The sequence below is a fragment of the Panthera leo genome, chromosome B2, assembly GCF_018350215.1.
Source record: "Panthera leo isolate Ple1 chromosome B2, P.leo_Ple1_pat1.1, whole genome shotgun sequence".
Taxonomy (NCBI): domain Eukaryota; kingdom Metazoa; phylum Chordata; class Mammalia; order Carnivora; family Felidae; genus Panthera; species Panthera leo.
In genome coordinates, this window is record NC_056683.1 from 77,904,235 (window position 1) to 77,929,315 (window position 25,081).

The following is a 25,081-nucleotide window of genomic DNA, read 5'->3' on the forward strand; positions in this document are numbered from 1 at the left end:
GCCAAAGAGATTTTGTGAGAGAGGAACAGCCTTTTATGAAATAAAAGTAACCCCCAAAATCAGCAAAGAATGAGTGTTGCTTAAGAGGCTCAAATAAATAGTAATGAGGGGCTCTAGATGAGCTCTGGACAGGAGCCTAAGCTTCGTGGAGCATTTACTCATATCCAGACTGGATAGACAAACCAAAGGGTCAGATTTCTCGCCTTTGACTAGACTATTAGCCACCTGCATATGGTGATATTGCTGATCTCAGGGAAATAACTTATTACTTAATAAACGTTGTGGTGGGGTAAACTGTGAAGCATGAAGTCCTCAAAGAGCAAAATAATAAAAGGGGCTATTGGTGGATAAATGTCAGAAACCATTGCCTTGATGTTTCTCTTAATTTTTGAAAATAACTGTAGGAAATACTTATATTTCAGAAAATATAACCAGAAACATGGGATATTCTTTTCTAGCTTTGTGTATCTCGGCTATTGGATAGTAAAAATCCATCCCTGGACACCATTAAGATGCAAGTCTACTTTGATATGAATTATACAAGTCGAGGTAACATATCTACCTATTTTGATACCCTTTTTAAAGGATTCATATTGTATTGCAAGTAATAAGGGCATCATTTGGTTGACAGTGATTAATTTAATTTTTTAGTCTATCTTTTGAAAAATTTTCCAACTTTGAAGAATGTAATGAAGGTGGATATGCTCAATGAGAAAAACATTAATGGCCTTTGTGAGTGTTAAAAGTAAAGTCTAATTATTATGCCTATGATAGTTATGTTTCCAAGTCCATTGTGCTTTAACCATTTTATCGCTAACACTATAATTAGAAATTAAAACAATCAGCCCACTGAAGTTAAGAGTTTCTAATTTGCTGATTTTTTTGTTTTTGCTTTATATTATCTTATAGTGCTTACCTAAATTAGGTAACTATCTCAAAATGAAATGAATGACGAGAAATTGAAGTTTAGAACTTATTTCCTTATGTAAGTAGTTTAATATATACATCAAAGGTACACTGGAAACAAGAGAAAGAGGAAAATAAATTCCTCTATAGACTAGACTCCCTCTGCCCCACTGCAATACCATTATTATTAACCATTTGGTGAAGTGTATTCAACTTGCAGTTATGCTACATATATAAATTACATATCTTGCTTTTTTGCTTAATAATAATGAAATTTTAAAGTGATCATGGAATTGATGAAATTGTAATTTAGATTTTTAAATTTCATAAAGTTCCCAGTTGTTTTTGTGGTAAGGGTTTAGATATATATTGTACATGGTTGGTATGTTAATTATTGCCCTTGTAATAGTAAAATAGGATGTCTTACTGAGTTAGTTGCAAGAATTGTCCTACGTGAATTGTGGTTTCTGTCACAATTAGGCCTAGTCCTCACCATATCACAGGAAGAGGGGAGAGGGATATAATTCTCAATGCAACATCAGATTACCAGTAATGCTATTCAAAGTAAATTTATCTAGACCTAAAATAATCGAACAGGAATATTTACATATATGTATATTTATACTATACATGCTTGCATATAGTACACTACCTGGGCTTACATGTAGTGTAAATATATGTGTGTGTGTGTGTGTGTGTGTGTGTGTGTATGTGTATATATAATATATATATATATTATAAACACACATACTAGAAACATATATGTATATATATATGTTTCTAGTATGTGTGTTTATAATATATATATATTATAAATTGTCTTTTATGCTTTTCCTGCTTAATTAGGAGGTTTTAGCCCTCTTAGATATTACTGTTGGGTTGTCTGTTGAAAGTCTTATGTATTTTGAAAAAACATGCCATTTAAAGCCCTGTAATAATCTTTCCTACTAGATTTTTGCCTTGAGGTTACTTACTGACCACTGTTTATTTTTTATTGTGATTATTACACCTTAAGAAAACACTTGTTTTTGTGCAATAGAGTTGCCATACCCAAGCTATTTTTTTCCTCTGGTCCTACTTTCTTCTGTGATGAGAATTCTAAGTCAAATATGTGGAACATTGTCCTTTGCCAATTTTAGAGGAATTTCTTGAAGAACATCACCGAATCCTGGAGTCTAGATTAGGCTCTGTTATCAGAGAAATTACAGATAACAGAGCATGCACTAGAGAAGAATTGGAAAGCCTCTACCGAAAGATTGTCAGCTATGTGTTACTACGTTCTGGGCTGGGATCCCCTACAGATATCAAGGTTGTCAGAGAGGCAACAGGTAAAAAATTTGTATGATTCCCATTCCATATGTGAAAAGATATGAACATTGTATATCTTGTAAAAGCTGTTAAATTAAAAGTATTGAAGACTGAATTTCCCTTTTTATCTGGAAAAAAAAATCAGCACAAATAAGAGGTTAAAACTTAGCCAGATTCGTTTTACAGTGTTTATTAACTCTAAAACCCAAGTAGCACCTCTGGAAAGTGCATATTGTTAATTTTCTTGGAGCTGCACATGTCCAGGGATCCATCATTCCTCATGAGAGAAACACTGGCAGCGTGATTAACAGTGCCAGGCTGATCAGGTAATGGGGACTGTTGGAAAGGGAGATTTCATATTGATTAAAGGCGTTGCATTTGTCACCTAAAATGGATGATGGAAAAGGACGCTGTTTTAGCCTCAGGAAGTATTTGCCCACTTTGATAATTTAAGGTAAGGAAGACGCAAGATTTCTAGTCTTTTTTGGCTTTCTTCCACAATTATTTTAAAGCAGTGATTCTTCTATTCAGAATTCTAATTAGAAAGCTTGTTTTAATGCCCATTGTCAAAAATTACTGATGGGTGCTTAATTATTGAAAATAGATACAAGGCAATGGCATTATTTTCAGGAACCCAGCTTTGACATGTGATAAATGTTGTTATATATTCTGTAACCAGGTATCAGAAATGCAAAGAATCATATAAGTAGCTCTGTAAGGACAGGCCTCTCAACTTTCTGCTGAAAGAATGCTATAGTTTAGGATCTGATATCTTTATTCTACCATTTTGTTGTCCTTTTTGTGGTTTGTTTTAGCTGCCCTACAGAGTATTTTCCCTCAGGCTGAGCTTGGGACGTTTCTAACACTTTCTAAGAAGGACAAAGAACGCCAACTGAAAGAACTTACCATGGTTGTTACTGGGATTCGTTTATTTAACCGAGACTGTGGAAAAGGTGGAGAAGGCATTGATGACTGTAGGTATATCCTTAGGTTAAGTCTACAAGTTATGCAGGTTTAAAATCTAACCTGCACAGTGAGGAAAATAACGTACAGTACTCCGCTGGCATTCTTAGATTTAAGGTGTTCAGTTTTGACTCTACCTTAGGCACAACTACTTTCATAATGGATGGTAATTTTTAGTTTTTCTGGGGCAAGACTTGCAGTATTATAAACCACGAAGCTAGTGGGGGAGAGTGAATCAGTAGAAGGAATGAGGAGCCTGCCTCGAGGCCAGCCTCCTTAATTCAATGGGCTCTGTGTTCTTTATTCCAAGTCAAATAACCAATTAAAAAAATAAAAATAACCCTGAAAACAGTGGCTGATGCAATTAACAGAATGCAAAGGTATAAGAGGGGATATTTGCAAATCTGCAAATCCAGGAGCATTTACTGTGCTGTTACATACTTAATGCATTCACCATCTGTAAGTTTGAAAGCACTCATGAAATACTTGATTAGGGACTCAGTAGAACGAACTTCCTTATGAATTTGGTATACATGTAGGCCCACTGAGAAGATGTTAGTATCTTTTTACCAGATCACTTATCTAGTATAACAGGGTCAGTTTTTATGTTTTAAAAACTGTTCTAGAAAGTCAAGTTCCTATTCTTTATAAAGTTCCTTATCTTGCTAGACTGTTCTGTTTTTTTCGGTATCCTGATGAGTTTCCTTTTTTTTTTTTTAATGTTTGTTTATTTTTGAGAGAGAGAGACAGAGTGTGAGTGGGGGAGAGGCAGAGAGAAAGAGAGACACAGAATTTGAAGCAGGCTCTAGGCTCTGAGCTGTCAGCTGAAGTCATATGCTTAACTGACTAAGCCACCCAGTGCCCCAATATCCTGATGAGTTTCCTTAGTCACATACTTCCCCCCCTTTCTTTCTTTTTTTTTTTTTTTTAACAAAATATGCCTTTTCTAGAGGTACATGATCAGTAGCACATAATACCAAAGCCTATCTATTCTTTAGATTCTTCTATATTTTAGTGGCAAAAGCTGATCTGCTCTACAATGTCTTTTGTTTGGACAGATTTCACCCCACCCCCACCCCCCGCCCAGTTCTTTATTTCATGGTGTAGGGAGAAATATATGAAATATATACCTTCTTATTATTAATTTGGTTAAGGAAAAAAAACTAACTAAATTTAATGCTCAAAATGCAACCACTTCGTAGGCTTCTTCTTTGTAGATTCTTTCATGTCTCTCAATATACTTTTAAAAACAGTGCCAGCTATTCTACAGGAAGCAATCCCAGCCACCACTCAACACATCGATTCCCAACTTCAGATTGCGCAGGACCAGGCATACCGCTACACAGCCATCCTTGAGACAGTAGCAGAGAACCCACTCTTGAGTATGGAACTTCAGCCATATATGTTAAAAGAAGCACTGTATAATATGCGGCAATATGAGACCTTCCTTCAGATCATTTTGGTGAGTTAATGTCATAAGATCTGGCCTTTTCCATAGAATGCAACTACTTTATACATTATGGGCATAAATATTAAAAATATTTATATATTTTGTTTAATATATATTAAACAAAAGGTAGAATCAGGTTACTGATACAGGAGGCAGCCTTAATAACTGCTCGGTTTATATTGCATATGCTGGGCTGAGAACTAAAATAGAAATGGGGAAGCTGGATTTTTATTTTAATGAAAAATATTGATAGGAATTGATTTGTGAAGTTGTTGATTGTCTCTGGTGCTCAGTGGAATGATTGTTAGTATGCTGTAGTTAAGCAGAGGTGTGTGTGTGTGTGTATGTAAGTAATACTGTATTGTTTTCATGCAAAGCAAGTATCTAATGTACATTTTGGCAGGTAGTTGGCCAAATAATTTTTATGTAATTGTTCTTGCAAAAATTGGTTGAAAAGATTTTTATTGCTAATATTTTTATTTTTAAAATATTTTTTTCATGTTTATTTTTGAGAGAGAGCGCGCATGTGCATGCATGCGCGTGCACACACACACACACACACACACACACACACACACACACACACACACGAGTGAGTGGGGGAGGGGCAGAGGGAGACAGACAGACAGACAGATAGAGGATCCAAAGCAGGCTCTGTGCTGACAGCAGAAAGCCTAATGCAGGGCTCGAACTCACAAACTATGAGATCATGACCTGAGCTGAAGTTGGATGCCTAACTGACTGAGCCACCCAGGCATCCCTATTTCTAGTATTTTTAGATCTATTGAACAAGCCACACAGTAACCCCACATAGTTGGAAAATATGGTAAAGTGGTGATTTTAAACTTTTTTTAAAAAGTGGCAGAGCACTTTCAGATACAATTTTACTCAGAACCCTAAAAGTATAAAACAGGTATCTAGGTGAAAGGATTGAGGGACCTTTTCACCAAGGAACATCCCCATTCCACCCTAGGGTTCTAGGGGACACAGTTTGTTAACTGCATCTTGACAGTGAGCTGTGTTCCTACCAGTCGATGTTTTTTGTTTGTTTGTTTGTTTTTGTTTTTAGCTTTATTGAGACATAATTGACAACACTGTAAGATATTAAAAATGTACAATGTGATGATTTGATGTATGTATACATTGTGAAAGTGTTTCTTCCATTGAGTTAATTAACACATTCATCCCACTGGTCACTGTTTACCTTTACACAATGTCTACTTTCCAATAACTGTGAGACTCAGGGTCAGTGAACTTCTTTCATATGAGTGAATACCAGTGTCTTGAAGGACAGAACAGGATGTGTTTTTAATTCGTATCTTGATGACTTGATACTCCTTCTGGATGCATTTGATCTATCTTCTCTCCTTACCTTCACTGTAGGGAATAGAAAGAAAGACATCCAGATGACATGACTTCATGGCAAGAAACTAGGTTGTGGTCCTCACAACTGGCCAACTATCTAATTGCCTTCAGAGATGAGGATTGTAAATCAGCTATTCTAATGGTTTAGAATCATTTTTTAATGTTTATTTTTGAGAGAGAGAGAGAGAGAAAGAGAGGAAGGGGCAGAGAGAGGGGTGGATAGAAGATTTGAAGCAGGCTCCTTACAGCAGAGAGCCTGATGAGGGGCTTAAACCCATGAACCATGAGACCATGACCTGAGCTGAAGTTGAATGCTCGACTGAGTCACCCAGGCGCCCCTAAATCGAATTATTCTTTAGGTGGATGTTCCTCTGACATTGATTTGTGGCTATCAGCCTTATCTAACTAGTCAGATACTGAGAGGATTTTATAATCAGTTTATCTTGAAGTACATGTAGATCTGTAGGATTAAGAATCCCACATTGACTTCATCATCTGTGTTTGGAAGGGATACCATAAGAAAGAACCTTCAGAAACTGTCACACATAATGTAAGGATGTTGTAGAGAATGTCATCCATTATGTAGCATCTTCTCGGAGTTTTCATTTGTGGATCATGCTCAGCTAATTTCCAGCCTGAAAGTCTCATTGTTGTTTTCATCCGCAGAGCTAGAGGGACAGCGAGTAGAGTATATAAGCAATGAGTGTGGGCTCTGCAACTAGAATGCTTGTGTTCTAATCCTGACTTTGCCACTTACTCAATCCGTGTCTTTGAGGAAATTGCTTAACTTCTCTGTCTTGGTTTCCACATCTGTAAAGTGGGATTATTGATAGTCTTCAGTATACAAGTAAGGTAGAACAGTGCCCGGCACATAGTTATGTGCTCAATAAATTGCTGTTGCTGCTAATGTTATTATTTTTAAAATGTTTTAATGTTTATTTATTTTTGAGAGAGAGAGAAAGAGCACAAGCAGGGGAGGGGCAGAGAGAGAGGGAGACATAGTATCCGAAGCAGCTCCAGGCTCTGAACTGTCAGCACAGAGCCCGATATGGGGCTTGAACCCATAACTGTGAGATCATGACCTGAGCCAAAGTCGGTCGCTTAACCAACTGAGCTACCCAGGATCCCCAGATAATGTTTATTATTGCCACCGTCATTGTTGTTAGGACTTAAGCAGAATGGCTCTGATTTTATTTCTGGAGGAGAACAAACTGAAGAGCTCTTATTTTTCTAGACAGTATCTCAGGTCTAAGCCCTTTGCTGCTTACTCTATTGAGAAAGTTAACTTTCTGGTCTCCCCACTCTTTGTGACTGTTTTATGCTAACTTTAGTCAGGGTCAGAATGAGTTCTCTTAATCATCTGACTCTTTTTGGCTTAGTCGGTGTTTTTGTTGTTTTGTTTTTAAATATCCAATCTTCTCCCATCAATCTACCTGAGTTACAGTTAAGGTTGCTTGTTATAGAATGGATATAGGTTAATCGGTATTATCTCTGGGTTATAAAATATGTCAGTTTATGTTGAGCTGAGAATTTTTCCTATCTATGAAATCTGTGAATATTCTTTTCTAAAGTCACATTATTTGAAAGGATGTATTAATATAACTTTTTGAAGGTTTGAATTTGATTTTAAACTTTTTTTTTTGCCAATATTACATAAAGTTTATGTAAACATTCATTTAAAAAATTTAATTATAGCCTGGGTAAAGTAATGAGTTATTTTATTTTATGTTAGGATTTTATCTGCTTCAGGAAACAAATTCAGATATTCTTCTTTTTTACATTTCTTTAACGTTTATTTATTTTTGAGAGACAGAGAGAGAGACAGTGTGAGTTGGGGAGGGGCAGAGAGAGAGGGAGACACAGAATCTGAAGCAGAAGCAGGTTCCAGGCTTTGAGCTGTCAGCACAGAGCCTGTTGCAAGGCTTGAACTCACGGCGGCGAGATTATGACTGGAGCTGAAGTCGGGCACTTAACTGACTGAGCCACCCAGGCACCGCAACAAATTCAGATATTCTGAAAGAGACGAGGGAGGGGTGATCACAGTCTTGTTGGCTGTCTTAGCTGAAGGAACAGAATTCCATCCTCTGTGGGGCTCTGAAGTGCAAGGCAGTCACCAGAGAAAGCCACTCATTGTTATGGTGCAAGTAAATGCTGCATTTCACATGTAACATTCGTAAAATGTGTAAGTCAAGACTTTAGTAGATTTCTTCTCCCTAAGCTATGTTCACAGAGCCTATTCACAGAGTAGACAACATTAGACTTCTTGATTTTTTCCTGATAATGCCAGTAAAAAAAAAAAATCAGGTAGGTGGAATTTATGTTTGTTTTAGACTTGTTGAAAATGTCCATGGAACAAATTATGAGGAATTTATTAATTAAAAGGGACTGGGTGGCTTTTAAAGGAAGGGGTTAAAAATTAAAAGGGACTGGGTGGCTTTTAAAAGGAAGGGGTACCTGGGTGGCTCAGTCAGTTGAGCGTACAACTCTTGATTTCAGCTCAGGTCATGATTCCAGGGTTGTGGGATTTAGCAGCATGTCTGGCTCCACATTGAGTGTGGAGCCTGCCTGAGATTTTCTCTCTCTATCCCTCTGCCCCTTCTCTGCTCGAGAGCAGATGCTGTCCACTCGAGATGCTGTCTCTTATAAAAAAAAAAACAACAAAGAAAAGAGTGGGGAAGAAGCATGCTGGCATCATATGCTTTTCCAAAGCAGTTTTTTGACTCATTATGAACACAAATTTAAAAAAAAATTTTTTTTTAACGTTTATTTATTTTTGAGACAGAGCATGAACAGGGGAGGGGCAGAGAGAAAGGGAGACACAGAATGTGAAACAGGCTCCAGGCTCTGAGCTGTCAGCACAGAGCCCGACGCGGGGCTCGAACTCACGGACCGGGAGATCGTGACCTGAGCCGAAGTCGGACGCGTAACCAACCGAGCCACCCAGGCGCTCCTGAACAAAAACTTTTAAAAAAGAGATAGCATTCCTAGAGGACAAATTTTATTATTATTTTTTTCACCAACAGTCTCATGAGAAATATGTTTAAGTGTTAGGATGCTGTCAACTTCATGGTGTCAGATACAAGTGTTTCACAATGCAAAATTTATCTTTGGCAACCAGAGCTCTTGTTTTCCTGAAGTGAGAGACCCATTTCATTTATTTCAGGAAAATACCTGCCAAATAGCTAAGGCTCAAAAGTCATAGTTTGTCAGTCAGTTGCTCTTTCAAGTAAAAATCATGTTCTGCGGGGAGAAAAGATGGTAGTTCAGCTCAAAATTCAATCAGTAAATGTTTTCCTCGAGAGAACTATGCATTTTAATATCCAGCAGATGTGTTTTATATGTACTTTCCATCCCATCTTACTGATTGTTAAAAAGCTTGTACTTATGGATCAAGATTTAGTAAAATTAATACTTTTTACTGCATCATCAAAGATATTCTTCTTAAAAATTTCTTAAAATGTTTGTTTTTGAGTGTGTGTGTGCGCGCGCGCGCGCGCGCGCGCGCGCGCGCGCGAGCAAGAGTGGGGGAGGGGCAGAGAGAGAGGAAGATCTAGAATCAGAAGCAGGCTCCAGGCTCTGAGCTCTCAGCACAGAGCCCAAGGCGGGCTTGAACTTTACAAGCTGCCATGAGATCATGACCTGAGGCAAAGTGGGTCACTTAACCAACTGAGACACCCAGGTGCCCTGTGCATTGTCAAAGATATTCTTAAGTGAAACTGGCTTTTTAAATTGAAATATAATTGACACATAACATATATTGGTTTCAGTTTTACAACATAGTGATTTACAACATACACATAGTGTTTGTGTATATTGCAAATTGACTACCACAATAAGTAACATCCTTCACCACACATAGTTACAAAACCTTTTTTCTTGTGATGAGAAGTTTTAAGATTTACTCTCTGCAACTTTCAAACATCTGATACAGTATTATTAGCTATAGTCACCATATTGTTACATTATATCCCCGGGACTTGTTTATCTTACCAATAAGTTTGTACTTTCTAATCTCCTTCACCCATTTCACCCACGGCCCACCCCCTGCCTATGGTAACTACTAGTCTGTTCTCTGTATTTAAAAAATTGCTTTTTATTTTTATTTTTGTAGATCCCACCTATAAGATCATACAATATTTGTCTTTCTCTCTCTGACTTATATCACTTAGCATAATGCCCTCAAGGTCCATCCATGTTGTCACAACGGGCAGGGTTTCCCTCTTTTTTTTTTTGTGACTGAATAATATTCCAGTGTGTGTGTGTGTGCGTGCGTGTGTGCGTGTGTGTGCGCGTGTGTGTGCGCGTGTGTGTCTGGGTCTGTGTGTGTACACACACCCATATGTATATGCCATATTTTCTTTATCTGTTCATTCATCAATGGTCACTTAGGTTGCTTCCATGTCTTGACTATTGTAAATAATGCTGCAATGAACATGGGGGTGCCTATGTCCTTTGGACATATACTGAGAAGTGGAATTGCTAGATCGATCATATGGTAGTTTAATTTTTTTTTTTTGCATTTTTTAAGTTTATTTATTTATTTTTAAATTAATTAATTTTTAAATTTACATCCAAGTTAGTTAGCATGATTTCAGGAGTAAATTCCTTAATGTCCCTTACCCATTTAGCCCATCCCCCCTCCCCAAACCCCTCTAGCAACCCTCTGTTTGTTTTCTATATTTAAGAGTCTGTTAGGTTCGGTCCCCCTCTCTGTTTTTATATTAATTTTACTTCCATTATGTTCATTGTTTTGAACGTTTTGTATCTTAAAGTCCTCATATGAGTGAAGTCATATGATATTTGTCTTTCTCTGACTGACTAATTTCACTTAGCATAATACCCTCCAGTTCTGTCCAGATAGTTGCAAATGGCTTTTTGATTGCTGAATAATACTCCATTGTACATATATACCCATTTTCTTTATCCATTCATCCATCGATGGACATTTGGGCTCTTTCCATACTTTGGCTATTGTCGATAGTGCTGCTATAAACATTGGGGTGCATGTGCCCCTTCGAAACAGCACACCTGTATCTCTTGAATAAATACCTAGTAGTGAAATTGCTAGGTTGTAGGGTAGTTCTATTTTTAATTTTTTGAGGAACTTCTATACTGTTTTCCAGAGTGGCAGCACCAGTTTGCATTCCTACCAGCCCTAACACCATTTATGAAACTAAGGCAGACTAAACTGTTAACTTCCTAGTAAGATAAAATCACAGATCCACCAGCAGTGCAAAAGAGATCTTCTTTCTCCGCATCCTCACCAACATCTGTTGTTGCCTGAGTTGTTAATGTTAGCCATTCTGACAGGTGTAAGGTGTTATCTCACTGTGATTTTGATTTGTATTTCCCTGATGATGAGTGATGTTGAGCATTTTTTCATGTGTCGGTTGGCCATCTGGATGTCTTCTTTGGAGAAGTGTCTATTCATGTCTTTTGCCCATTTCTTCACTGGATTATTTGTTTTTTGGGTGTTGAGTTTGATGAGTTCTTTATAGATTTTGGATACAAACCCTTTATCTGATATGTCATTTGCAAATATCTTCTCCCATTCCATTGATTGCCTTTTAGTTCTGCTGATTGTTTCCTTTGCTGTGCAGAAGCGTTTTATTTTATTGAGGTCCCAGTAGTTGATTTTTGCTTTTGTCTCCCTTGCCTCCGGAGACGTGTTGAGTAAGAAGTTGCTGCAGACAAGATCAAAAAGGTTTTTGCCTGCTTTCTCCTCGAGGATTTTGATGGCTTCCTGTCTTACATTTAGGTCTTATTTTGAGTTTATTTTTGTGTATGGTGAAGAAAGTGGTCCAGGTTCGTTCTTCTGCATGTCGCTGTCCAGTTAGCCCAGCACCACTTGCTCAAGAGACTGTCTTTCTTCCATTGGATATTCTTTTCTGCTTTGTCAAAGATTAGTTGGCCATATGTTTGTGGGTCCATTTCTGGGTTCTCTATTCTGTTCCACTGATCTGAGTGTCTGTTCTTGTGCCAGTACCATACTGTCTTGATGATTACAGCTTTATAATACAGTTTGAGGTCTGGGATTGTGATGCCTCCTGCTTTGGTTTTCTTTTTCAAGATTGCTTTGGCTATTCGGTGTCTTTTCTGGTTCCATACAAATTTTAGGATTATTTGTTCTAGCTCTGTGAAGAGTGCTGGTGTTTTTTGATAGGGGTTACAGTGGTAGTTCTATTTTCAATTTTTTGAAGAATCTTCATACCATTTTTCATAGTGGCTGCACCAATTTATTTTCCCCACCAACAGTGCATGAGGGTTTGCTTTTCTCCACATCTTTGCTGACACTTGTTACCACTTGTCTTTTGATACTGATAGGTGTGAGGTGATCCCTCATTGTGGTTTTAATTTGCCTTTCCCTGATGGTAAGTGATGTCAAGCATTTTTCCATGTACCTGTTGGCTATTTGTATGTCTTCTTTGGAAAAATGTTATTTGGATCCTCTGGCCATTTGTTAATTGGATTGTTCGGGTTTTGTTGTTCTTGTTGCTGCTGCTGTTTTTGCTGTTTATTTATAGGAGTTCTTTGTATACTTTGGATGTTAACCTCTTATCAGATATATGACTTGCAAATATTTTATCCCATTCAGCAAGTTGCCTTTCCATTTTGTTGATGGTTTCCTTTGCTGTATAGAAGCTTTTTGGTTTGTTATAGACTCACTTGTTTACTTTTGTTCTTGTTTCTTTTGCTTCTGGTGTCAAATCAAAAAAATATCACCAAGACTGATGTCAAGAGGCTTACTGCTCCATGTTTTCTTCTAGAAATTTCAGGATTTCAGGTCTTAGATTCATGTCTTTAATCCAATATGACTTGATTTTCTGTATGTTTCATTCTTTTGCACGTTGCTGTCCAGTTTTCCCAGCACCATTTATTCAAGAGACTGTCCTTTCCACATTGTATATTATTGCTTTCTTTGTCATAAATTAGTTGACCGTATATGATGGGTTTATTTCTGGGCTCTGTATTCTGTTGATCTATGTGTCTGTTTCTATGCCACTAACATACTGTTTTGATTACTATAGCTTTGCAATATAGTTTGAAATTAGGAAGCATGATGCCTCCAGCTTTGTTCTTTTCTCAAGCTTGCTTGGGTACATGGGGGTCTTTTATGGCTCCATACAAGTTAGAGGATTGTTTTTCTATTTCTTTGAAAAATGCCACTGGAATTTTTAACGTTTATTTATTTTGAGACAGAGAGAGACAGAGCATGAACGGGGGAGGGGCAGAGAGAGAGGGAGACACAGAACCGGAAGCAGGCTCCAGGCTCTGAGCCATCAGCCCAGAGCCCGATGCGGGGCTCGAACTCACGGAACGTGAGATTGTGACCTGAGCCGAAGTCGGTCACCCAACCGACTGAGCCACCCAGGCGCCCCATCCACTGGAATTTTTATAGGAATTGCACTGAATCTATAGATGGATTTGGGTAGTATGGACATTTTAACAATATTAACTCTTCCCGTCCATGAACACAGACTGTCTTTCTACTTATTTGTGAGGACCATTTTACACTAAAACTTCCACATAGTTGTCAACAAGTTCTTTTTGATAAAATGTTAACAGAGTGATTGTTTTAGGTCATAATCAGGAAAAATCAAGTATTTCTGTATGCCTACTCTGTTGGTGTCCTCTGAAAGCATAGCTCTGGGGAGGAAGTCTAGAGTATTTTCAATTATAGATTTAATGAAGTCATGTATTGAATGTAACTTTTACTTTGGAGAGCATATTATTTCTGTTTCTTGTTGCTGTTGCACAAATCTGAAGAGACTTTAGGGACCCCATTTTCATATTTTATTTTTATTTTTAAGTTTATTTATTTTGAGAGACAGAGACAGCATGAGTGGGGAGGGTCAGACAGTGAGGGAGAGAGAGAGAGAGAGAGAGTGAGAATCTCAAGTAGGCTCCATGCTGTCAGCGTAGAACCCAACGTGGGGCTCGAACTCATGAGACTGTGAGATCATGACCTGAGACGAAACCGAGAGTCAGACACTTAACTGAGTGAGCCACCCAGACACCCCTCATATTTGATTTCTAAAACAAAACTAACAAACAAGGGGGAAAACTCTATGAGGTAGGCAAGGGACCTATTAGATGGGATAGATAGGATTACATGGAGCATGTAGCAAGGGGAAGGAGATGCTTAAAGAAAAGTATAGGTAAAATTAAAACAGGATGCATGTTAAGATCTGTGAATAAAATATTTCATTAGTTGAAATACAATAATATTTGATATTTTAAAAGAAGTAATATTTTTGTCAATTAAAAATAGTCTAGTAGGGGTGCCTGGGTGGCTCATTCTGGTAGTCTGCTCTGCTCCTGATCTCACGTTCAGTGAGATTGAGCCCCGCTTCTCGCTCTGTGCTGACAGCATGGAGCTGGCTTGGGATTCTCTCTCTTCCTCCCTCTCTCTGCCCCTCCTTTGCTCGTGTGTGCACAATGCACTCTCTCTCTCTCTGTCTCTCTCTCAAAATAAATAAACTTAAAAAAAATAGTCTAGTAAAGCATATACTTGGGCTCATATTTGAAGACTCAGATACATTTTTTTTTCCTCCAAGTAACTGTCACTCTTTTACAATGTACTGATAAACCCATACCACCGCTATTTCTGGTCACATCTTAGACAGTACAATATAATGGGTAAGAGCTGGGTTCTGGGCTCCATTGGTCTGGGATAGAACCATGATTCCACCCTTTATTAGCTGTGTATCCTTGGGCACTTTACTTACCTGTCTACATCTTAGTTTTCTTATTTATACTTACGTCCTTTTTGTACTTATAAGTATTTACTATGATGCTTAGCACATAGAATAAATGTTAGTAATTATTTCAGATTCAGCATTTAATACCTTATTTTCAGATTACTATTGTCATATCAGAAATACATTGTTTTTCTTTCAGTGATGTGATTTTTAAGATGTTCTGCATTCTTGGATGTAATTTTAAAAAAATCTTGGTATCAAAATTGTTTTCAGAGGAACACCTCATTAATTTTATCATTAAGCAGTGGGAAAATAACAGCTGAACAAAGTTGTGTCGTAGGATCCCCTTCTCAGGAATGCAGTTATACTGCCTGTCAAAGAATACCTTGAGAAAAAGAATACTTTTGGGAAAAAATTATAGCTATTGTATTTCAAAAGATTCATCTATCCAACAAATATTTCTGGAGTGCCGTTGGCACACCAGCACTGTTCTTGGTTTGCAGATACCATGGAGAATAGAATTTCTGCTCCCGTTGTGCTTAGGAGCAGGTCGGGCTTAAAACACATGAATTTTTTAGTGACGTTATAAAAATATTAATGCAAATTATGTTGTTTTCACAGTCAGATATAATTACCTGTGCTCAAGAAGTAGAAATGATGATAAAGCAGTTAGGAGCCCAACTGGAACAATTAAAAATGACTGTAAAATCAAAGACTGCTGTCCCAACATCACAAGTCTTTGTAAGTATTTGCCATCAACTTTGACCTTGCTTAAGAGTGAATATACCTTTGAGTCCTATACAATCGAATCATAAGTAATCATAATTATAGTTAATCACTAAAAATATAATATTGGTTTTTGTACAAGTTGATCCTGTTCTTTATGGTTGTTTTGTAATAACCGTGTAAGTTGGATGCGGGACTTCCCTCTGCAGGCAGTTGCTACTAAAGGAAACGCGGGTATATATTATGATAGCCATAATACCAGCACGGGCTGTGGCAACAAAACGAATCTGTAATGCAGTGTTGAGAACACGTTCACAGTGGCTGGTTAGAGATTGCCTTCAGCCAAGGGGTGATGTGACTTGTGTCCTTTATGAAGAGACAGAGGATAATCCCTGTGTTTACCAGGCCTGCACTTACACTGACTTTCTGATTATCTGTACCATCTTAGGGGCAAATCTGGTAGCCCAAAGGAGATGTAGGGTGCACATGCAATATTTTATAGAGCATTTTGAGGCCTTGACAATTTTGTGTAACCATTCCCAATGTTAGGTTTTAAAAGCCAAGAAACAAAAGGCTAAGTTGTTTTACCTATGAGTAGGGCCTAATTAGTTTCTGTATATGTTTATTCAATAAGTCAGTGACCTTTAGTATGAATAAAAAACATTTTATCTCATGGCACCTGATGGCTCAGTAGGTTAAATATCTGACTCTTGATTTCTGCTCAGGCCATGATCTCCTGGTTCATGGATTTGAGCCCCGTGTCGGGCTCTGTGCTGACAATGTGGAGCCTACTTGGGATTCTCTCTCTCTCCCTCTCTCTCTGCCCCTCCCCCAATCTCCCTCCCTCTCTCTCTCTCTCTCTCTCTCTCAGCCTCTCCCCAAAATAAATAATATAAACATTAAAAAAAGTTTTTATCTCACTGATCTAAAATCTTTAACTTGCAGCTCACAAGATATGCCTCAAGATATATCTGTAGACTTTCAGGTTCTTTTAATCATGATTGAACCAGATTAATCTAATAGTAATGAGTCATATTTAACTTTTTTACAAAAAGAAGATATTTTCCTCTTGGCTTTTTGAGGTCAAGCATCCATAAATCTTTCTTAGGTGATCGATGTGTTTGGCTTTTTGGGTGGGTGGGGGGCGTAAATTAACTTTATGACAATCACACCAACACGAATAGTTTGAGATAAAATACAAGTTTTTTTTCTCATAATTTATGAATCCTTTTGCTATGTAGATTTTATTGTTTAACTTCACAAGACTTTGACTTGTCTTCAGAAGAATTTCTTTACTAACACAAATTTGTTTTTGTTTTTAAGAGCACAGTGATTTGTAATTCTATTAAACAGTTACATTTTAAACATTCTTTTCTCTTCTTCAGCCCATCTTCATTGCACTTTCCAATCTGTGGACTAGCTTCCAGGATGAAACTGTTTTGATTAGTGTCCTCAGTAATTTGACAACTCACCTTGAGCCATTCTTGGGTGCTCATGAACTCCTCTTTCCTGAGAAAGTAATGCAGAATCTTCTTGATGGGCTGACTGTGAAGACTGATGTGTGTAGGATGAAGGAACACATGGGTAATAGAAACCATCCTTGACTTCCTCTTCCTCTTAAAAGTGCCTCTAGAATAAAGGCACTCTTTTAAAATTTTCACGCTTGGGGCACCTGGCTGGGTCAGTCAGTGGAGCATCCAACGCTTGATCTTGGGGTCATGAGTTAGAGCCCCATGTTGAGCATAAAGTTTGTTTTTAAAAAAAGTAAAATTTTCATGCTCTATCCTTTTGATAAGGTATTAAACATCTTTCTTGATTAAAAGAGTACTAATGTTCATTATGAAAAGTGCAGGAAACAGAAAATATGTAAGCTAAGTACCTTACTATCCAGTAATAAGCATTCTTTTGTAAAAAAAAAAAAATTAATGTTTATTTATTTATTTTGAGACAGAGAGCAAGTGGGGAGGGGAAGAGAGAGAATCCCAAGCAGGTTCCACACTATAAGTGCAGAGCCCAATGCAGGACTCGATCTCACAGACCATGAGATCGTGATCTGAGCCAAGGTCATGATCTGAGCCGAAATCAAGAGTCGGCTGCTTAACCTACTGAGCCACCCAGGTGCCCCCAATAATAAGCATTCTTAATGTTATTGTCAGGGTTTTGGTTAGCAATGACTTTCCTTGCTTATGTGTTTCTGTTGTAGTCTTAGTGATCTTATTATTGATTTATAGTAGGAGAAGATATTAATGTTTGCCATATTTAGACCTCTATTTCTTTAGCATGTCATTTGCCATATATCTACCTCAGATTCAGGCTGAAATTTATAAATCAATGAAATTTATCCCTGTAAAATTGAGCTTATTTTAGACCCTTTAAGAGATGCACTGATTCTTATAAGAAGGCTGTCTTTATCAACAAACTACTTTTTACTTTTTTGGTATCTTTTGTCTTAAAGACAATGGGAAGTTCTTGAGAAATGCCAAAATAGAGTCTGGGCATTGTTGCCTAAAAAGAAAGTTTTTTCCATCGCTTCTCGGCCTTTTGGCTAAGATCAAGTGTAAAAAGAAAGTTTTTTCCAGAAAATGAGATTTGATAATTTACTCTCTAAATTTCTTTTACAAATTCAAATTTTGTATAAGTGGAAAATAAAAATGAAGTTGTAATTTCCATTCTTCAACTACCGGACTTAAAAAATAAACTTGAAAACTAAATTAGAAAGACTGAAAAGCATCCTTCCAGGTAAAGTTTTTCCTACTTATTTTATTATATTAAAACAACATATCTACACAAATACCAAGTGAAATTAAAAAGTTAAAGTCACTTAGGGGCGCCTGGGTGGCTCAGTTGTTTAAGTGTCTGACTTCGGCTCAGGTAATGGTCTCACAGTTCGTGGGTTTGGGCCCCGCATCTGGCTCTGTGCTGACAACTCAGAGCTTGGAGCCTGCTTTGAATTCTGTAACTCCCTCTCCCTCTGCCCCTTCCCGGCTCGTGCTCTCATCTCTCAAAAATAAATAAATGTTAAAAAAAAATTTAAAAAAAGGTTAAAGTCACTTCAGCAGTAAATATTAAACTACTTCAACAGTAGATTTTAAACTCACCATTATTGGCAAGACAGTTTACTTCTTGGAGTTAAACATGTCACTTTCCACTATATGTCACAACTTTTTATTCACCAGAACACTATTTATCATGTTACTGCTCCAGTGAATTGGGAGACCGAATGTTCTTCTAAAAGAATTTAATTAACACTTGCCACATCTCCTCTCTGTTTTGAGGCTTTCAGGCATATCAGGAAAAAAGAAGGAAGGTTTATTTTCCCCAAAGTATGCATTTACTTCTAGTTGTAGTCACAAGGGCATTTGTGGTATTGCTGTTTTGATGTAGAGCCAGACCCAGAAGTATAGTAGGATTGCCAAAGCTAAGAACCTTTGGGATCAGTGTTTTACAAATATGTGTTTTTGTTTGTGTAAAAAATGTGGACTATTTGTTTATCACATGTAAATAAGTAAGCCAGCCACCATTAGGAAGGATTTTTAAAAGTGTAAAGAACAAAGATTGTGCACCTTGTTATCAAAATTAAATTACTAAGAGAGATTTCCTTGAAGCTTTCTGCTCAGAACATTCTCAGCTGTTTCAGGAAACAATAGTCCTAGTATAGGAGCATCACATTTAAAGAATTTGCCCACCTAGTGTATTATGAAGAGCCATACAGTCTTGAATGAAGTTGATTTCTCTCTATTTTAGTCACACAACAGCCAGTCTTTTCTGCATATTTTCTTGGGTTGTTTACTCTTCTCCTTGACTGAAGTTTTTCTTGTCCTCCTCTTTTATTTTAGAAGATAGAGTACGTCCGGTGGATTTCAGAAAACAAGAATGGCTTTTCCCAGAAACAACGGCCAATTTTGATAAATTGTTAATTCAGTATCGAGGATTTTGTGCTTATACATTTGCTACAACAGATGGTCTTCTTCTTCCAGGTATATTGTGGGAAATGATATTGCTTTGACTTCCCATTTTTTCTTTAAATAAAGCTGTCCTTGTCACTTACTTATTCATTTTTTTTTCACTTATCATTTTTTAAAACTTTATGGGATCTGACGGTGAACTAGGAAAGGAGCCACAAAGATGATCCAGACCAAAATCTTCATTTTTGAAGTGCTCACAGAATAATCCGGTGGACTGACATAAACAAGAATTACACACAAATGATAAGTGAGGTGCTCGCTTCGGCAGCACATATACTAAAATCAGAGCAATACAGAGAAGATCAGCATGGCCCCTGCGCAAGGATGACATGCAAATTCATGAAGCTTCCACATTTAGAAACGAAAACAAATAAGTGATAGAATGTGTATATAATGAAATCTGGATGCTACATTATCATAAAAGAGGGATGACTCATATGGCCAATGAGGGACTCCAGAAATTCACATGGCGTTACTAAAATATATCATCTTCCAAAGTAATTAGTTGAAAGAGCAACACTAATTTGGCTGATTATGTTTATTAAAAAAATACTCTGTTGCTTTATGGTTGTGTTCTATTAACATAGATCAGGATTTCTGTATAAGTCAGATCCACCTAAGGAAATGGCCAATATTTTATCAAGTAAAATCTCTCTGTGTATATTACTAGAGCTTCTCCCCTAACAAAGAGTAAGTCAGAAATTGAGGTGAAATAAATTATTATCCAAAAAGTGCTGTGTGAATTGGAAATAAAAAGTCAGCTAGGGCTAGAATGAAAACAGTTGGACAAAATTATTTCTGATTTACCTTACACCATTAACCTCTTTTTTCCTTTTCTTCTTTCTTTGTCATTTCTTTTGTTATATTTCGTAGTTGGATATTACTTTTTTTATTAGAAAGAATTATAGGAACTACATACAGGCTAGAGAACATGCATACTGACTTTTTTTTAAGTTTATTTTTGAGAGAGAGAAAGAGAGTGCGTGTGAGGGGAGGGGCAGAGAGAGAAGGTGAGAGAGAGAATTCTAAACAGGCTCTTGTATTGTCAGCACAGAGCCCAATGCAGGGCTCCAACTCACGAGCTGTGAGATCATGACCTGAGCCAAAACCAAGAATTGGACTCTTCAACTGACTGAGCCACCAAGATGCCCCTGACTCATTTTTTATGGTATTAGATTTTTCATAATGGAAGTAAGAGGTTTACCATAGGGAGCTGAGAGAATAGTATTCTGAGGCCCCATGAGGGTCAGTGATACTGGTGGGGGTGGGGGGGGTAACAATCAAAAGCCGTGAAGAAATAAGAAGTGATGGAATATAGATGGTTTCTTTCTTTCCTTCTCTTCTCTTCTTTTCTCTTTTCCTTTTCTTTCCCCTTCCTTCCTTCTTTCCTTCTTCCTTCCTTCTTCCCTTCCTTCCTTCCTTCCTTCCATCCATCCATGCATCCATCCATGCATCATCCATCCATCCATCCATCACAAATAAGAACGGAAGGGAGTCACAAGAGACACAAACGCAAAGAACCATAGCTGTAGGGTGATGACAGAGGTAGCATGATATAATTGAAAAAGCTATGGGCTAAGGTTCAGGAGAGCCTGGCTTCTAGTCCAGGAGGTCTGTTTGGCCCCTTCAAGCTTCCACTATCTGGGATTCTAATAAAGAGAGAGAAATAGGAAAGTAGAAGAGCTTGTGGGGCTATGGGTTTCGGAATCCTCTCTCAATAAGCTAGCCCTGACTACTTTGTTCACTACATTATTTCTGTTTGCTACATTATTTTCTGGGCAGCAGCAAACTGCACTAACTCAGAGGAATTCTGTAGGACTTTTCCCCTTCCATTCAGGACTCCAGACCACATGACTTAAATCCCAAGGCTTACTAACTAGTTAGGATCCTTTTCAATGACTACACCGGTTTTATTGCCAATCACTTTCCCTTGCCTACTCAAGCCTCACTGGCTTTCTTGTTATTCTTGAACATCTCAAGCCCATTTTCACCTCAGAGCCTTTATGCTTGCTATTTATTCCTTCTACTTGGAAAACTCTGTCTATCCCCCAGATAGCTACATACCTTGCTCCTTCATTTTATTTAGCATTCCTAGATCACCCAATTTAAAATATCAACCACACCCTTCTTCCTTTTATTATGTGTTTAACAAGCTTATTTATTTTTTTTGAGGGTGGGGGGGAATGAATCTTAAGCAGGCTCCACACCCAGCACGGAACCCAATGCGGGACTCAATCTCATGACCTGAGATCGTGACTTGAGCTGAAATCAAGAATCGGACACTTAACTGGCCAGGTGCCCCTTGGCTTTATTTTTAACCTTTTTTTGCAGTACTCTCTGGCCTATGGTATATTTGTTGATTTGTTGAGAGCAGCAATTTTGTTTTTATTTCCTTAGTGCCAGGAATAGGGCCAATAAATTTTGTTGAACAAATGAAAAAATAAATAAGGCAGTACTATTGTTTCATATATAATTCCCACCAACTATGTGGATATTTAATAACCCTTATTTTTGTAGTATCTGTTCACAGTGGGAAATACTTTCTAACATAGAGACTTGTATTTTGGGGATGCCTGGTTGGCTTGGTCGATGGAGCATGCAGCTCTTGATCTTGGGGTCATGAGTTTGAGCCCCATGTTGGGTGTAGAGATTACTTAAAAGTAAAAATCTTAAAAAAAAAAAAAAGGAAACGTATTTTGGGTAAGTTGTCCCATTTTTGTAGTTTTTATAGAATTATTTTTAAAACAATGCTTATAGTAGTTAGTTTAAAGGAGATTTGAAACTACGAGATGACTACGTGCCTTCCCATAAAAGATTTTCAAACATTTTAGATCTGTATAGTAAAATAATTTTTACATAAAACCATTCGTTAAAATTAATTTAATATGAATTTCACATAAAATAGAATTTAACAAAATGTATAATTTAAAATTGCTAATTTTAGCATTTTAACAAAATGAAAACATGTTAAATATGCATAAGTCATATGTTAAATATGCAGTATGTAGGGGATGATTCTATGGATGTATTATAAACATAGAATCACTTACTATTTTATATCTCATTCATTTCCTTTTCTTAATTTTCAGGAAATCCAGCAATTGGAATTTTGAAATATAAAGAAAAGTATTACACTTTTAATACCAGAGATGCTGCATATTTATTTGCAGAAAGTCCTGAAAATTATATTGATTTAATTAAGGAAAAAGCAAAAAAAAATGCAGAATTAATTCAGCTACTGGAACTTCATCAACAGTTCGAAACCCTCATTCCATATTCTCAGGTAAGCAGAGTCAGTATTTTAAGAATTTATGACATTTAAAAGTATAGTTAATTAGAAAGTTATACATTGTTGTTCCAAAGTCCAAACAGAGACTGGATCAGAAGAGGGCCTTTAATGCTATTGGAAAGAGATTCACCCCGAAGAAGGAAACTAATGAAATCCACAAAGAATAATGAAAACAAGATAAGGAGTCAAATTGATAAATTAGACTGGAAAAATCTGGAAGAGAAAGACTACGTTTAGATAAATAACTGAGTCTGTAGGATTTCCTTATCTAAAATTAAAGAACTTAGCACAGATAACACAGGTGATAACTTAGAGTTGTAAGATAATACTTTCTGATATATTTTATTACCTGATAGGGTAAGCTCTTTCCTTTGCCTTGTATTTTTTCAAAATTGTCTTAGTCATGCATGGTAGTTTTCCTAATAAATTTGCTAAGTTTCCCCCAAAATCTTACTGAGATTTTAACTGGAAATGAATTAAAATAATAAAAGAATTTTTATGTTTATTATATTAGGTTGTCCCATTCATAGTACCATTTAGTTTTTTTTAATAATTACTAGTTTCCTTAATTATATCTTAATAAAGCTTAATGGTTTTAGTTCTATTTTCTACTGTGCCCACTTCTAAACCTGTATGTGATCCCAGCAGTGGCTGGTGATGCTAATATTAATACATGGTTTTCCCCCTCAGTATGATGACCCCTCCATTGAGTTAACAATTCTCATATGGAATGGGTTTGTTTCTAGGCTTTTAATTGTGTTCCACTGGCTTGTGCTCTCCCAGTTTTGTATTTCATTCTGTTTTTTTAAAGCTTATTTATTTATTTTGAGAAAGAGAGAGAGCGAGTACAGGCAGGAAAGGGGCAGAGAAAGAGGGAGAGGGAGAAAGAATCCCAAGCAGGGTCCACACTGCTAGCACAGAACCCCGTATATGGGGTTTGAACCCATGAACTTAATATGGGAGGTGTATTTTGGGAGGGGAAAACCTAACATCACTCATTCCTAAGTCAAATGCCCCTCTCCAATTTTCACAATTGGTAGCCTATGTGAATACTTTGACCTGAGCCGAAACCAGGAGTTAGATGCTCAACCGACTGAGCCACCCAGGCACCCCTCTGTTTTTCATTCTTTTTGTGATGTCTTCTCATGAATGAAAGTTTTTCATTTTAATATGTCATTTATTAATCTTTTCTTCACATCTCAAATTTTGTCTTGTTTAAGAAATCTTCATGTATCTTAGATCATAAAAATATTCTCCTATATTGTTTTGTAAAAAAATATGGATTTTGGATTTGCCTTTCACACCTGACTCTTTAATTGACTTGGATTTGATTTTTGTGTCTATTGGGAGGTGAAGATCCAATTTTAATTTTTTTTCTATTTGAGTAATGAATTTTCCCAGACCATTTGTTCAGTACTCTTTCCTTTCTCCATATCTATAGTGTCTTATATGCACAGGCTTAATTTTTAATCTCTCTATTCTATTCAGTTCAATTTTTAAAAAATTCCTGTATCTATATCTTACTATAGCTTTATAGTAAGTTTTGATACCTAGTAGAGTGAGTTCTCCCACCCTTTCCTCTCTAAAGGATCTTGGCTATACTTGAGTCTTTACTTTCCATATAAATTTGAGAATTTATATTGTCAGGTTCCATAAAAAACCTTGAAGGAATTATGAATTTGCATGTCTATAGACAAGAATTATTTGACCATGCCACCACTTATTTATAACTTACAGAGTTGTAAGATACTTCAAAGACAGTGAAAGGTTAGAATCAGATCATCAGAAATGTATGCTATATGTAGATAATGCATAGTTTTCCATTAAACAATTTTCCCCTATATTTTGGGTCTTGTTTTTTTCCTTTCTTTCTGTGTATTTAATTCCCAGCTCTTCTTCAGTGACCTTAAGTACCTATGGAAGTGAGTTTTCTCCCTTCATATTTCAAAGCTGTAGTTCTTATAATTATTTACTTGCCATTTACTTGTACTGTGTAATATTGCTAATCATCTTGCAACATGTTTTTATCTACCCAACTATATCACAACATCGTTCTGAAGGCAAAAAAAAATTATATCTTATGTTAGGTGGTAGGCAATCAGTAATTATCTCCTGTTTGATTTGAGTAAGAAGTTAATCTTACATGGCATATATATATATATATATATATATGTGTGTGTGTGTGTGTGTGTGTGTGTGTGTGTGTATATGTACATATGTACATATGTATATGTAATCTTACATGGCATATATATGTGTGTATGTATATGTATATACATATATATACACACACATATACACATATATGTGTATATATATACACATATACATATATATACACATACATACAATGAAATATTACTCAGGCATAACAAAGAATGAAACCTTGCCATTTGTAACAACATGG

The 25,081-nt window shown here is 36.8% G+C and overlaps 1 protein-coding gene, 1 non-coding gene and 1 pseudogene across 11 annotated transcripts in view; all 3 read left to right on the top strand.

The window, feature by feature from the left end:
- CFAP206 (cilia and flagella associated protein 206) overlaps window positions 1–25,081 on the top strand; it is a 44,204-nt gene that overhangs the window by 10,155 nt on the left and 8,968 nt on the right. For all 10 annotated transcript variants that reach the window (XM_042939312.1, XM_042939315.1, XM_042939313.1 and 7 more), the window contains 8 exons: window positions 459–549; window positions 2,046–2,234; window positions 3,030–3,188; window positions 4,431–4,639; window positions 15,316–15,435; window positions 16,806–17,004; window positions 19,257–19,397; window positions 22,475–22,668. In XM_042939312.1, coding sequence (XP_042795246.1) covers window positions 459–549; window positions 2,046–2,234; window positions 3,030–3,188; window positions 4,431–4,639; window positions 15,316–15,435; window positions 16,806–17,004; window positions 19,257–19,397; window positions 22,475–22,668 — 1,302 coding nt within the window. The remainder of the gene's footprint in view (window positions 1–458; window positions 550–2,045; window positions 2,235–3,029; window positions 3,189–4,430; window positions 4,640–15,315; window positions 15,436–16,805; window positions 17,005–19,256; window positions 19,398–22,474; window positions 22,669–25,081) is intronic.
- On the top strand, window positions 17,946–18,072 carry LOC122220892 (annotated as a pseudogene).
- Window positions 19,638–19,744, top strand: LOC122220792. The gene has a single exon (XR_006202975.1). It is a non-coding gene; the product is annotated as a U6 spliceosomal RNA (small nuclear RNA).